The 15,593-nt window shown below is 50.7% G+C and overlaps 1 protein-coding gene across 2 annotated transcripts in view; it reads right to left on the bottom strand.

The window, feature by feature from the left end:
• Positions 1–15,593, bottom strand: part of INPP5D (inositol polyphosphate-5-phosphatase D) — a 152,179-nt gene that overhangs the window by 83,226 nt on the left and 53,360 nt on the right. The window contains exons 3-4 of one of the 2 annotated variants that reach the window (XM_028831241.2): positions 7,149–7,299; positions 3,435–3,606 (exon numbers count right to left, since the gene is read on the bottom strand). In XM_028831241.2, coding sequence (XP_028687074.2) covers positions 3,435–3,606; positions 7,149–7,299 — 323 coding nt within the window. Of the gene's footprint in view, positions 1–3,434; positions 3,607–4,265; positions 4,517–7,148; positions 7,300–15,593 lie in introns of those variants that run through there. The other variant, XM_028831242.2, reaches the window with a different exon arrangement.

Genomic DNA, 15,593 nt, shown 5'->3' with positions numbered 1-15,593 from the left:
ACACTACGCTAAGCACTTTACGCTCATTTTCTCCATTAACCCACAAATCAATTTTATGACTCAGATATTATTACTAATTATTCCTGTTTCACAAATCAGAAAACTGAGGCTTAAGCATGTTAATTACCTGTGTGTAAAAAAAATTATTACAAGCCTTAATTTTTTTTTTTTTTTTTGAGACAGAGTCTCACCCTGTCACCCAGGCTGGAGTGCAATGGCAAGATCTCAGTTAACTGCAACCTCCACCTCCCGAGTTCAAGCGATTCTCCTGCCTCAGCCTCCTGGGTAGCTGGCAACACAGGCGTGCACCACCAGACCTAGCTAATGTTTGTATTTTTAGTAGATGAGGGGTTTTACCATGTTGGCTAGGCTGACCTCAGGTGATCCACCCACCTTGGCCTCCCAAAGTGCTAGGATTACAGGTGTGAGCCACCCCACCCCGCCGCCTTAAAGATTTTTGTTCCAGGCTTGATATGTAATCAAGTTGAAACTAAAGGACACAAGGATTTTCCTGTGGGATCTGTGAAAGAATGAAAAGCCGTTGCTCTTAAGATTGGACAGGAATTGCCAGGCATGATGGTTCATGCCTATAATCCCAGCACTTTGGGAGGCAGAGGTGGGCAGACCACCTGAGGTCAGGAGCTCAAGGCCAGCCTGGCCAACATGGTGAAACCCTGTCTCTACTAAAATACAAAAATTAGCTGGGTGTGGTGGCATGCATTTGTAGTCCCAGCTACTCAGGAGGCTGAGGCAGAAGGATTGCTTGAACCCGGGAGGTAGAGGTTGCAGTGAGCCCAGTTCACTGCACTGTGCTCCAGCTTGAGTGACAGAGTGAGACTCTGTCTCAAAAAAAAAAAAAAAAAATACCGAACAGGACTGGCTTACCCATTTGACTTGTTAGATTGAGAAGAGAACATTTACATTTAAGTTCATCTGTATTTATTCTGGGTCTTGACATCATAGAAATCCAGTGTCTGCCTGAGTCTGTTTACTAAAAGGAACAAACATCTCTTCTATAGTATTAAAACAGTAGTCCCCAACCTTTTTGGCACAAGGGACCGGTTTTGTGGAAGACAATTATTCCACAGACGGATGGTGGGGGGATGGTTTTGGGAGGAAACTGCTCCATCTCAGATCATCAGGCATTAGTTAGATTCTCCTAAGGGTTGTGCAACCTAGATCCCTCACATGCACAGTTCACAGTCGGGTTCACACTCGTATGAGAATCTAATGGCACCGCTGATCTGACAGGAGGCGGAGCTCAGGTGGTAATACTCGCTCGCCCGCCGCTCACCTCCAGCTGCCACCCAGTTCCTAACAGGCCAGGGTTGGTGACCCCTGTATTAAAATATGTATCTTAACAGCTCTAATGACTATTGCCTTGTAACTTTGATACCATGAGTCTGTACTACAGGCAGTTCTATTTGTTAAAATGTTTGTTGTAGGCCGGGCACAGTGGCTCACGCCTATAATCCCAGCACTTTGGGAGGTCGAGGAGGGCAGATCACCTCAGGCTGGGAGTTCGAGACTAGCCTGACCAGCATGGAGAAACCCCATCTCTACCAAAAATACAAAATTAGCGGTTGTGGTGGCACATGGCTGTAATCCCAGCTACTCGGGAGGCTGAAGCAGGAGAATCACTTGATTCCGGGAGCCGGAGTTTGCGGAGAGCTGAGATTGTGCCATTGCAATCCAGCCTGGTGGATAAGAGCAAAACTCCGTCTCAAATAACAAAAGTTTGTTGTAGAAAAGTGTTGACATAAAGATGTAAACTATGTTTATTTGAGAAGGCTAATTTTACTTCGAAACGTGATAATTAACCTATTAACTAAGACCTAACTGATGAGAGCTAATTAACTTGCAGGAAAGACTGTGCAAGTTGTCATTTAAAGAAAAATAATCAAAAGGCAATCCTCTATGTGCAAAGCAACTTGACAAGCGAAATAGACTGATTTTAAAACACAGTGTGGAGTCCCAGTTTTCCTTGACCCTGAGAATGGAGGGCGGCTCTGGGTTGCCGCTTTCCTTGGTCTCTGCACATGGCTCCTTCACTCATTCCCATCTCTAGACAGAAGTTTTAGGAAGATTCCACTGCCATGAGAAGCTAAGATAGATAAAGCAGGCCCCTCTGCCCCTGAGCCTCAGCCCACGCCCCGACCCTAACTCCTCCTGGAAGGCTGCCTGGAAGCTCCGCTTCACGCCTCTGCTGGCCCCACTGAGGCAGAAGCCCATAACCAGGGTGGAGGGGCTGATTAGGAGATGGAGTTGGCAGGAGGTGTAGGAGCCTTAGGAGGAGAGGTCAGCAGGTGGAACCATGGGGCGTCCCCGACTCTTCCCCATGCAGTTTACTGCATTCAGCATCCAAACCTGGGAAGAAATGGAAACCCTGGGGAATTAAACAATGGGCTCTATGTGGAATTTTTTTTTTTTTTTTTTGACGCAGTTTTTCTCTTGTTGCCCAGGCTGGAGTGCAGTGGTGCTATCTCGGTTCACTGCAACCTCCGCCTCCCAGGTTCAAGCTATTCTCCTGCCTCAGCCCCCCGAATAGCTGGGACTATAGGTGCCCACCACCATGCCGAGCTAATTTTTGTATTTTTAGTGGAGAAGGGGTTTTGCCATGTTGGTCAGTCTGGTCTTGAGCTCCTGGACTCAGGTGATCCGTCCACCTCGGCCTCCCAAAGTGCTGGGATTATAGGAATGAGCCACCATGCCCAGCCTATGTGGAATACTTTTAAACATCTGTTATTTAGACACATATATTGAGATAATCAACATAGTGGCAACACTGGATATTTGGCTATTTGATAAACAGCACAAATAATTCAAGGAGTGTGCACAGAACTCAGCCTGGAGACCCCAGGGAAGAACCAATGGGTATGTCCAGGTGGAAATAGGAACACGCCAAGTATCTTAGCAACCCGGTGGCATATGTGTCCCATCGGCATCTACTTCACATTTTGCCAAGTGAGAGAGTAGGAGGGCAGCCCTGGCAGCCTCAGATGGATCCTTCAAGTTGGAAATGCGGCTTCAGCCCTGTCATTAGGATTTCTTTGGAGGGCAGGGGAGCGCTTCTCACAAAGAAACAAAACAAAGTTACATTTAGTAAGGCATGGAGATTACCGGGTGCTAACTTATTAATTAATGTAGCACATATCCAGTGAGTGCCTACACTATGCCGGGCTGTGCCTGGAGATACAATGCTCCCCCACCCCCGTGGAGCGCTTTTCCGGTTAAGGCCCACGCCCCTGGCCTTCTTGAAGCCGATGGTGCAAAGGCCTCTGAGGTGCAAGCTGACAAGCACCCCTCTCCGGAGACTTTCCCACCTCCCTCTGGTCACCAGGCCCATAACTAGGATCCAAACCCGAGCCATCCAGCCCGGCCCTGGCTGGGCTCACTGCAGATGAAGCCCCGGCTGGACTTGAGTGGGGACTCACCCACTGGTGTCCATGCTTTGCAGTCGCTGGAACAACGTTTCGGAGAGGCTCGGCCGGCTGGTCTCGGTCGCTCGGGGATTCTCGTTTGAAAGAGGAACCTCCTTGGCCTCACAGGAGCCAGCAGACGGAGGGATGTTTCTCGGGGGCAGCTCGGGGGGAGACACGATACTTTCTACCGGAGAGAACAGCAGGAAGGCCATTGGTGAGGACACTGTGCATGCAACCTGGCCTTCACCGCAGCCCCACGGGGTCCAGGCCGCGACACCCAGGTTATCGATCTCCTTCTGCGTCCCCACGTCCCTCACTGACTCCCTCCTGGAGGGAGAGCCTCTTGCCACAGGGCCCTGGCTAGCACAGTGTCTGCCCCACCTTGGCCATCAGCAAACACCTGCTGGGGCCAGAAGGCCCTGCTCCATTGGAGGGCCTGAAAGGCCTGCAGCGCTGCTGACCTTGGGCGGACTAAGCCAGCAGTGGCAGGCAGGTGAGCAGGATGGGTCTGGCTCTCAGGCTTTCAGGGGCTGAGACAGGTGCCTCATGATGGCTGAGTCCTGGACTGGGCAGAGGCCTAGTTCCCAGAATAGGCCAAAACCACAGGAGGGAACCAGGGGTAAGGAGGCAGGCCGGCCTAGCCACACTGCCCCTCTCCCTCTCTCCCTGGTCCCCTCTCTACAGCCTCTGCCCTTCCTTCTCTCCTCCCCCAGACCCTCAGAAACACACAAAAGAAAGCAAGGGGGTGCCCTTCACTCAGAGACATTCAACAAATGACTTGAACTTGGCCTGGTAGTGGGAGCCCACCCATCCCCTTTAGGAGAAGGTTCATCCCGTACATACCACGAATGGATAAAGGTCGCTGAGTCCCTCAGGTCCAGAGCTCTGTCTGAGCCTCTTCCCACACATAGTAGCTGCCCCTGGCCCAACCACAGTGGGCCCCGGGGGACCTCCTCTTTAGAGAACGGGCCCTTCACTTCCTCTCTCTGGGGTTCTGAAGAGAACTAGGAGTCTGCTTTGAGCTCCACGGTCTGACAGTGCCCTGGGCCCAAGCAGACCTCTTGGACTGCGGGTGCCTCATGTAGCATTGCTCTGGTTCAAGCCGACAACTGGGCGACCTCGTTTGGGGAAGTGAAGCCAGCAGTCATGAGACTGAGGTTCTTTTTTCGGCCCTCACAGAAACTTGTCGGGATCTTCCTCCAGACAGCCATGCCCAGAGGGGCCCAACTAGCTGGGGTGGGTGGCCCGAAGGGAGTGAGGGTGGTTGGCGTGGAGGACGTTTCTGCAGGACAGCTTCTCAGCATGGCCCTGGGCGCCTGGGGGCAGCTGGGGCAGGTGCGGCCAGGGCGCGGTGCTGGTGAGTGACCTTGGGCTCACAATGGGACAGGTCAGCCCTAGCTCTTCCACAGCCTGACCTTCCTGATTCCAGAGGGCAGCGCTCACTCAGACCAGGGAGGCCAGAAGGGACAGGGCCTGCCTAGGACCCCTTCAGCCTCCATGGAGCTGCGGTCCTTTTGGAAATGAAGAGCTGCACAACCATGAAAAGGGCGTTTCCATGAGGGTGGGAGGAAGCAGGGGGCCCTGGTGGCCCACAAGCCAGCCCACAGGTGAGGGAGAGAAAGGATGCCTGCAGCAAGCCCCCAGAACAGGCAGGAGCCAGGCAAGGGTCTCAGTACATCTGGACGAATCTTTCCTCTCTTGGGGGAGAGCCTGGGGGACCTGGCAGTCTCCACCTGCTGGAATTCAGGAAGAGCCCTGGGCAACTGAGGGGCCCGGTTAGGTATCTCATGCTTTTCTTTTAGGAAATAAGCCTTTTTTTTTGTTTTGTTTCTTTTTTTTTAACTTGTATTTTAAGTTCAGGGGTACCTGTGCAGGTTTATTACATAGGTAAACTTACGTCATGGGGTTTGTTGTACAGATTATTTCATCATCCTGGTATTAAGCCTAGTACCCAATAGTTATTTCTGATCCTGTCCTTCCTCCCACCCCACCACCTTCAGGAAGGCTCCAGTGTGCGCTGTTCCCTTCTTTGTGTCCATGTGTTTTCATCATTTATCTCCTACTTAAGTGAGAACATGTGGTGTCTGGTTTTCTGTTCTTGTGTTTGTTTGCTAAGGATAACAACCTCCAGTTCCATCCATGTTCCTGCAAAGGACATGATCTCGTTCTTTTTGCTGGCTGCATAGTATTCCTTGGTGTACATGTACCCCATTTTCTTTATCCAGTCTACCACTGATGGGCATTTAGGCTGATTCCATGTCTTTGTTATTACAAATAGTGCTGCAGTGAACATACGCAGATGTGTCTTTGTAACAAAGTGATTTCTATTCCCTTAGGTATATTCTCAGTAAATCTTTGAGGGGAAAAGTGGGACATCCCCAGGTAAGCTCCTTCTCTGCAAGACTTTCTCCATCTGACTCTTGCTCTATTGGTCTTTGTCCCTATGGTGTAAAGGGCACCCTAAGTCTCACATACTTTTTAGGGACTGTATAATTTTTTTCTTTTTTTTTTTGAGACGGAGTCTCCCTGTTGCCAGGCTGGAGTGCAGTGCTGCAATCTTGGCTCACTACAACCTCCACCTCCTGGGTTCAAGCGATTTTCCTGCCTCAACCTCCCAAGCTGCTGGAACTACAGGCATGTACCACCACACCTGGCTAATTTTTGTATTTTTAGTAGACACAGGGTTTCACCATGTTGACCAGGATAGTCTCGATCTACTGACCTCGTGATCCACCCGCCTCAGTCTCCCAAAGTGTTGGGATTACAAGCATGAGCAACCGCACCCAGCTGGGACTGTACATTTTTTTCAACATATTTTTAGGGGTTATATTTCCCCCACCCCCTTTTAATGATGACATAAAGACACACCTTCCTCATCCTCCCAGTTAGGTGCAAGGGTCTTCTCCTTCACTCTCCTCGCATTGAAATTCAGCGGATTGTAATGATACTAATGACCATAGCTGCATTTATTGAGTGCTTACTATTAATATGTGCCAGGCTCTGTGTGCTACATTTCTCAACTCGTTTGATCCTTGGGATACCGTGAGAGGCAGGTACTATTGCTATTCTCTCTCTCTCTGTCTTTTTAAAGACCAGTCAAGTGAAGCAGAGGAAGTGGAGCCTTTTTACTCTCTCTCTTTCTCTCTCTCTCTCTCTCTCTCTCTTTTTTTTTTTTCTTAGACAAGGTCTCTTTCTGTCACCCAGGCTAGAGTGCAGTGGTGCAATCACGGCTCACTGCAACCTTGAACTGCTAGACTCAAGGAATCCTCCTGCCTCCGCCTCCTGAGTAGCTAGGACTACAGGCCTGAGCCACCATGCCTGAATAAATTTTTTAAAACGCTTTTTGCAGAGACAGGGTTGCCTTTGTTGCCCAGGAGGGTCTCAAACTCCTGGCCTCAAGCGATCTTCCCACCTTGGCCTCCCAAAGTTCTGGGGTTACAGGCATGAGCCAGCAAGCCCAGCCTTATTTTTACTGTCTCTTTAAAGAGAAGTCTGTGATTCAGAGAGGTCAGGTAATTTCCCCAAGGTCACACAGCTAATAAGCTGGGGAGGAGAAATTTTAACCCGTGTCTGCCTGACCCCAGAGCCTGTGTTCCTAACTTGTCCTTAACCCCATGCCAACAATCTCCCTCTGATAATAGGACTCACCTAATCTACAAGCACTCAAGGTGGGTGCAGGGCAAGTTCCCAAAAGTACCTCCTGCCGTCCTGTCCCTCCCTTCCTACCTGTGTCCTCCTCAGGGTCATCGCCTGTGTCCTCTTCCTCCAGCGGCACAGGGTATTGCAGATGGGTCACCAGCCCCATGTTTTCCTTCTTGTAAAACTCGATGAGCTGGTCCAGTTTGGTAAAGAACTTCATGGGGACGCCTTCGGATGCCTGAGGACAGAACACCCAAACAAACGCACATGTTAACCAACTAGAATGTCACCCAACCACAAAGGCCACCTGCAGCGGAGACCAGTGAGGCAGAGGGAGTGACTGTGATCCAGGAAAAGCCCTAGGCTCCTACACAGGGTGTGTGGCCCTCACGCCCACAACCTCACATCCTGCAACCAGCAGCTGCCAAGGGTCCTTCTGCAAAAGGCACACAGAGGATCGTTCCTAAGATCTGTTTTTCTTTCCATTAAAAAAAAAAAACTGGCCGGGCGCGGTGGCTCAAGCCTGTAATCCCAGCACTTTGGGAGGCCGAGACGGGTGGATCACGAGGTCAGGAGATCGAGACCATCCTGGCTAACACAGTGAAACCCCGTCTCTACTAAAAAATACAAAAAAACTAGCCGGGCGAGGTGGCGGGCGCCTGTAGTCCCAGCTACTCGGGAGGCTGAGGCAGGAGAATGGCCTGAACCCGGGAGGCGGAGCTTGCAGTGAGCTGAGATCCGGCCACTGCACTCCAGCAAGGGGGACAGAGTGAGACTCCGTCTCAAAAAAAAAAAAAACTTTTATTTTTAAAAGTATTTTTGGGCCAGGCACGGTGGCTCACACCTGTAATCCTAGCACTTTGGGAGGCCAAGGCAGGTGGATCACCTGAGGTCAGGAGTTTGAGACCGGCCTGGCCAACATGATGAAACCCCATCTCTACTAAAAAAAAAAAAAGAATACAAAAATTAGACGGGTGTGGTGGCGGGTGCCTGTAATCCCTGCTACTCGGGAGGCTGAGATAGGAAAATCACTTGAACCTGGGAGGTGGAGGTTGCAGTGAGCTGAGATCGTGCCACTGCACTCCAGCCTGGGCAACTCAGTCTCAAAATAAATAAAATCAAATAAAAGTATTTTTTTTTTTTTTTTTTTTTTTGAGATGGAGTCTCGCTCTGTAGCCCAGGCTGGAGTGCAGTGGCCGGATCTCAGCTCACTGCAAGCTCCGCCTCCCGGGTTCACGCCATTCTCCAGCCTCAGCCTCCCGAGTAGCTGGGACTACAGGCGCTGCCACCTCGCCCGGCTATTTTTTGTATTTCTTAGTAGAGACGGGGTTTCACCGTGTTAGCCAGGATGGTCTCGATCTCCTGACCTCGTGATCCGCCCATCTCGGCCTCCCAAAGTGCTGGGATTACAGGCTTGAGCCACCACGCCCGGCCAAATAAAAGTATTTTTATACAAATAGTGTATTTATAGTATGGCAAAATTAGAAATATGATTTTTTTTAAAATCAGAAATTTGTCTGGGTGCAATGGCTCATGCCAATAATCCCAGCACTTTGGGAGGGCTGAGGTGGGCAGATCACTTGAAGTCAGGAGTTTGAGACCAGTCTGGCCAACATGGTGAAGGCCCATCTCTACTAAAAATACAAAAATTAGCTGGGCTTGGTGGTGCGCACCTAAAATTTCAGCTACTAGGGAGGGGTGGGGCAGAAGAATCGCTTGAACCTGGGAGGCGGAGGTTGCAGTGAGCTAAGATCGCACCACTGCACTCCAGCCTGGGCGACAGAGTGGGACCCTATCTCAAAAAAAAAAAAAAAAAGAAAAGAAAAAGAAAGAAAGAAGAAAGAAAGAAAGAAAGAAAGAAAGAAAGAAAGAAAGAAAGAAAGAAAGAAAGAAAGAAAGAAATCACCTGTAATCCCACAACCCCAAGACAGCTATTTTCCACAGTTTAGAATGTGTTTTTCTAGACTTTGTGTGTGTGTTTGGTGGGAAAGTTATTTTTATTTTTTCCTTCACGAATAACTTTTTTTGAAAAAACACAGGAAAAAATCAATTCCAGCAATTGCTTTGCTTTTATTTTTATTTTTTTCATTTGTTATAGTTTTTTTTTTTTTATCAAAACTCAGTAAATGATCTACCTGGTTCGTATCTGTTGCTGATAGCAGAGGACCTTGGGGGTAATTGTGCTCGGCTATTCAAATGTCCTGGGGCAGATCCCTTTTCTGTAAGCCCTGTGGCTCTAGCCCGTAGTTCCAGGTGGTCCCAGAGCAGCCAGCCTGACCCCTACCTCACCCTTTACCCTCTTGCCAGGCCCTGCCCTCAGGGGCAGCTAAACAGGAGCAAGGGATCAGGCTGTGGGTAGGCACAGGAATGAGCCCCAAAGAGGCACCCCCTCTGGGTGAGGCCTCCCTGGTCTGGAGGAACATAGTGCCCCTGGCAACTGCTAAGTGCCTGTGATTCACCGTGTCCTCCTAACAGCCACCATGTCAGTGACTTTCAGATTATTTTATTTTATTTTATTTGAGATGGAGTCTCACTCTGTCACCCAGGCTGGAGTGCAGTGGCACGGTCTTGGTTTACTGCAGCCTCCACCACCTGAGTTCAAGAGATTCTCTGGCCTCAGCCTCCCAAGTAGCTGGGATTACAGTTGTCTGCCAACAGACCCAGCTAATTTTTGTAATTTTAGTAGAGACGGGATTTCACCATGTTGGCCAGGCTGGTCTCAAACTCCTGATCTCAAGTGATCTGCTCGCCTCAGCCTTCCAAAGTGCTGGGATTACAGGTGTGAAACACCCACACCCGGCAACTTTCAGGTCATTTAAAAATTAGTTGAAAAGTCGCCATCCGGCCGGGCGCGGTGGCTCAAGCCTGTAATTCCAGCACTTTGGGAGGCCGAGACGGGTGGATCGCGAGGTCAGGAGATCGAGACCATCCTGGCTAACACAGTGAAACCCCGTCTCTACTAAAAAATACAAAAAAACTAGCCGGGCGAGGTGACGGGCGCCTGTAGTCCCAGCTACTTGGGAGGCTGAGGCAGGAGAATGGCGTGAACCCGGGAGGCAGAGCTTGCAGTGAGCCGAGATCGCGCCACTGCACTCCAGCCTGGGCGACAGAGCGAGACTCCATCTCAAAAAAAAAAAAAAAAGAAAGAAAAGTCGCCATCCTTGGAGTTGGAAGTCAAGGACCTCACCGCTCCTCTGGGGGCTGCTAGCTGCCTTCTTTCTGGAGGGAATGGGACCCATCGCCTGTGGGAAATGAGACCCATAGGCAAGTAGGATGGAGGTTGAAAATCCCACCCTGGTTGGTGAGCGGGCGGCATCTGGCCTGAGCGTGGCTGGGCCAAGCGGTGGCCTTCCTGCCTCCAAGTCAGATAGCTACTGGGATTGGGAGTGATTTGGGCGGGTGGGAGGGTGCCTAAAGGTCTTCAGATTACAGGTAAGTGGAATCGGGAGAACAGATGAGGCAGGATGTCCCAGACTGGGACAGATTCAGACATCAGGGAGCAGGGTTAGGATTCAGACCTGTTCCCGAGCGCTTGTGCCTAGGTGGCTAACTCCAAGTCCTAGTGAGGACGCATACACCTCTTTCACTGATCTGTGATTCAGGGCTGTCCATTTGGGCTCTCTCTCTCTCTCTCTCTCTTTCCAAGTGTGTTTTTTGTGTGTATATGCATTGTACACATGTATAAGCCTGTGCCTGGGGGTATATGTGTGTGTTTGTGTGTGTATCTTAAGTTAGTTAGTAAATTTATAGAGAGTTTAGCAAAACGGTGTCCTAAATTCTTTTCGATAAATTTCCTTGTTTCTACAAAGCCCCATGTTAAGCAATCTCTTTCAAACATTGTTGAACCAGAACTATCTGAGCAGCAGCAGCCGGGCCTTCTATAAAGTAACATGAGTAGGTTCAAAAACCAAAGTGAACAGAATAGCAAAAATAATTTGACACGATACAAGATCTATGAACTCGATTCAGTTAAACCAGTCGTGAAAAGTGTCAGACTGTCAAAAAATGTACAGCTAATAGATGACAAGCCATTAAAAGTGTGGAAAAGGAATATGAAAATACCAAAGAAAGTCAAAGTCGAATGCCTCATGTGTGATTCCAGAAAAGGATTCTCGGCTGGAGGGTATCTGAAGAATGCATGTTTGAGTGAGCATGTGAGATTTGGGAATTTAAGACGCATCAATGCTAAAACCAAGTAAGACATGTTATTTTATGCACCGCTAAGAAGCTGAACCACAGACTATGTTACATCATTGATTATAGACATATGTGGCTCCAGAGATGTGAAATCTGAAAGGTGAACATCTTAGACTTGATGACATACGCCGTGTACTAGGAACAGAGCAATTTAAAGCAGTCCCTGTGGACCCGGCGAGGCCACCGCGTGTGCCTGGCCTGCTCCCAGAGGCCAGGGAGCCAGGGTCTGGCAAACCAAGGCTGCTGGCTGCCTGGGTTCCCAGGAAGGGAGAGAATGCAGGGTAGAAGCCAAGCCTCATGGATGGTGGACTGGTAGCAAGCCGAAAATGGCCGCTGATAAGTGTGCTGGGGAGGGAGCCTTCCTCCACCTCTCCTCCTCCGAGGGGAAAGCACCCAGGGAGAGCACAGCAGCTCTACAGGAAGCAGATCCACAGGGGCAGACCCCACCTGAGGGAAAACCTGCTGTGTGCAGTGGGCCCACAGGAAGCACCCTGTGCCCACAGGCAGCGCATACAGGAGACGGCGAAGGTGGGGCACCAACCAGGCAAAGGCAGGTGTCCCTGGAGAAAATGTCCGGGAAGGTGTCCTCATAAGACTTTGCTCTTGGCCCTAAGCTTTGACAGGGATAACAGAGAACTTACGTTCAAAGCACATTCTAGAACAGGAAGAGAAAGGGTCAGAGCCCAAGACAGGGATGAGAGAAGCTACAGAGCCGGCCCAGACAGGGGAGGGGCGGGGAGCTTGGTCTAGACATGTGGGTGGTGAGGAGCATGGTCTAGCCTCAGTGTGTCCAGTGCAGAGAGGAGCAGCCCACCCATGGTTTTGCATTCTGAGCCTGGGCCCAGAAAGGTCCTGCATCAGGGTGCGATGGCCAAGGGGACAGGGCAGAGTGGCCGATGGGGGGATGGGTCCGTTTGAAGGGCGACCGTGCCTGGGTGTGACCTAACAATCCCCACACAGTCAAAGCCAGGAGGGGCTTCCAGGTGGACAGTGTATTGACATCCACAGGCCAGCAGGAGCAGGGGGGTCCTGCAGGGACAGGCCTGGGGGTTCCCACCCACAGCAGGTCAAGTCCATACCCGCCCAGCGGTGCGCCCATAGTCAGGACAAGTCTGCTCACAGCTGTGCCATCCCCAGACTGTGCAGGGCCTGGCAATTGGAGCAGCAATTAGTGGTTCGATGGATTTGCTGCCTTGGGTCAGGATGACAGACAAGAATTGGAGCCAGGAGGAGGGATGGTCAGGGAGGGCCTTCCATGGGTCTGCGACTGGGGATGCAGAGAAACGGTGGCAAGCAGGGGAGCTGCCCTCACTCACACCCCCCAGCACATCGCCAAAAGTGGTGGTGCCTTTTCAGCAATTGTAAAAGGCAAAACGTGAACAAGGTGTCATGTGTGTTTTTCATGTGCATGGTCCAAAGTCCCGGCAGGAGGCAGATGTCTCATTAAATGGGGGAACTTAGGGAGAATGTAGGGACAGGGCATCGGGATACCAATAAGACGCAGTACAGCCCCCGGAACTCGCAGCAGTTACCACTCTAGGAAGATCACAGGCAAGAAGCAGGTGCTGGAACCCAGAGGGGGCTGCCCAGCAGGCGCTGTGGCCTCGTGTGGAGCTGACCATGGAGACCTTACAGGATGGGTGCAGGGCAATAATTCCCCACCCCCACCCCCCACAACCTTCCTGTCATCTGGCTGCGGCTCCCACTGGCCAAACCCAGTGAGAAAGCAGGGGGCAGGGAAGCGAATGAATTGGGGAGCAAATGGAAGATGCTCGGCACGTGAAGGCCACGGTGAAAAGGTGCCCAAGGAGACAGAGGGAAAGCAAGTGCCTGCGTCCCCCCATGAGGTGTGCAGCCTCAGATCGGGAGGTTAGCACCAGCCACACTTCTGACCAAGAAGGGGGCTGCCCTTGGTTCCTAACGGCCCAGGCTGCCAGACTTCGTTCCTCATTCCACAGCGGCTGCCTTCCTGAAAAGAGTTGTTAAGTCATTTTGAAACAGAGAAGGAAACCGTGAAGGCCCAAGTCAGCTGGGACACGATCCCCGCAAGGGTTACCGGCGGCCCCCCAGTGATGCCCTCAGACATGTGGATTTCTGCCGTGGCAACTCTCCCTTTTTCCTGGAGTGAATGTCTCCACTCTTTAGCAGGCAACTAGAGCACAACACAGGAAGCCTGATTTTGAACAAAACCAAGAGCAGCATTGCCTTATTTAAGAAGGCTTGTTAAATTATGACATCTCAGCCGGGCACGGTGGCTCATGCCTGTAATCCCAGCACTTTGGGAGGCCAAGGCGAGTGGATCACGAGGTCAGGAGTTCAAGACCAGCCTGGCCAACATGGTAAAACCCCGTCTCTACTAAAAATACAAAAATTAGCCAGGCGCAGTGGCAGGCGCCTGTAATCCCAGCTACTCGGGAGGCTGAGGCAGGAGAATTGCTTGAACCCGAGCAGCAGTGGTTTCAGTGAGCCAAGATTGAGCCACTGCATTCCAGCCTGGGCGACAGAGTGAGACTCTGTCTCAAAGAAAAAAAAAAAATTATGGGGTCTTGGTCAGACACAGTGGCTCACACCTGTAATCCCAGCATTTTCAGAGGCCAAGGTGAACGGATTGCTTGAGCCCAGGAGATGGAGACCAGCTTGGGCAATGTGATGAAACCCTGTCTCTACAAAAAATACAAATATTAGCCAGACGTAGTGGTGCACACCTGTAGTCCCAGCTACTCGGGAGGCTGAAGTGGGAGGATTGCTTGAACCCAGGAGGCAGAGGTTGCAGTGAGCCACAATTGCACCACTGCACTCCAGCCTGGGTGACAGAGCAAGACCCTGTCTCAAAAAAAAAAAAAAAAAAATATATATATATATATATATATATATATATATATATATATATATGACATCTCAGGCTCAGAGTAGCCTTCCCTTCAGGGCTTTTTGGATCAGCAGAATGGACATGAATTTGTGCTCATAGCCAAGAGTCAAACAGAAAAAACAAACCAAAAAAACATGGTAGGGGTTAGCTCAGATTGTGAAACAAAATACTCTTCTCCTGCCTCCCATTATAATTTCTAGGTCTGTGGAAAGTTCTGGGTGACTTCCAGCAGGATCATTTTTACAGAGTCTCTGCAGAGAGCTCCCCACCAAGCCCAGCTTAGAATCAGCAGCTCACTCTGCATCACGTCATGGTTGCTGTGCCTGCCTTCCCCACAAGCTCATAAGTGGTTGAAGGAAAGGAACCCTGCTTGGCTCAGCCTCATAGTCCCCCAAGTCTCCTTGCAGAGGAGGTTGGTCGGAAACATAATGACATAATGAGAGCCCCCACCACTGTGTTGAGGGGTGTGTGCATTGCAGAAAATGGACCTCTCCATTGAAGAAAGGTGTTGAGGGAACCAGAGATGTGCATTGCCAAGCTGGGCCTTGCAGGGAGAGGAACCTTTGTCCGACTGCTTGGCACTTGAGCTCACTCGGGCAGCAATACTCCTGGGGAAGGTACAGGGCAAGGGGAGAGGGGCTGCCTCTGACCCTCAGGTTCAGGATAAGAAGGGCACCGGGGTCTTTAAAACAAAGAACAGCTAGTGTCCAGACTGCTGGAGGCTCAGGGCTGCACATGCTGAGAAGTGCTGCATTTCCAGAAACAGTTCCTGGGCTGTGACTTTGCAACACCATCCAGGAAAGTCACACCTTCCAGGAAAGTCATTGCACAGGCTAAAATTTCCCAGGGGGTAATTTTAACTTTAGCACTGTTTGCTGTCTCTAAATGAGGCGTAAGAGAGGGCTAGGCACAGAGGGAGGCGTAAGAGAGGGCTAGGCACAGAGGAAGGCCATGCAGGCAGAGCAGGAGCCCCGGGGCGCTGGGAACCCCCCGCAAGGCTCTTCTAGGCTTCGTTTTAAATGGAAGAGCATATAGAAGGATTATGGAGATTTTTACCAATGGTGGGACAGTATTAAGAACTGGGAAACAGGCCAGGCGCGGTGGCTCACGCCTGTAACCCCAGCACTTTGAGAGGCTGAGGTGGGTGGATCACCTGAGGTCAGGAGTTCCAAACCAGCCAACATGGTGAAACCTCATCTCTACTAACAATACAAAATTAGACAGGCGTGGTGGCACATGCCTGTAATCCCAGATACTTGGGAGGCTGAGGCAGGAGAATCACTTGAACCTGGGAGGCGGAGTTGTGGTGAGCTGAGATTGCACCATTGCACTCCAGCCTGGGCAACCAGAATGAAACACCATCTAAAAAAAAGAAAAGTGGGAAACAAACTGAACCAAACACCCTGCTCAGTGGCTCCCTGCACCAAGGCATTTGTTTCAAGTTAGATGAGAAAGCCACTAGGGAG

The sequence above is a fragment of the Macaca mulatta genome, chromosome 12 (assembly GCF_049350105.2).
Source record: "Macaca mulatta isolate MMU2019108-1 chromosome 12, T2T-MMU8v2.0, whole genome shotgun sequence".
In the NCBI taxonomy this organism is placed as follows: Eukaryota; Metazoa; Chordata; class Mammalia; order Primates; family Cercopithecidae; genus Macaca; species Macaca mulatta.
This window is presented reverse-complemented; position numbering and strand designations above follow the sequence as displayed.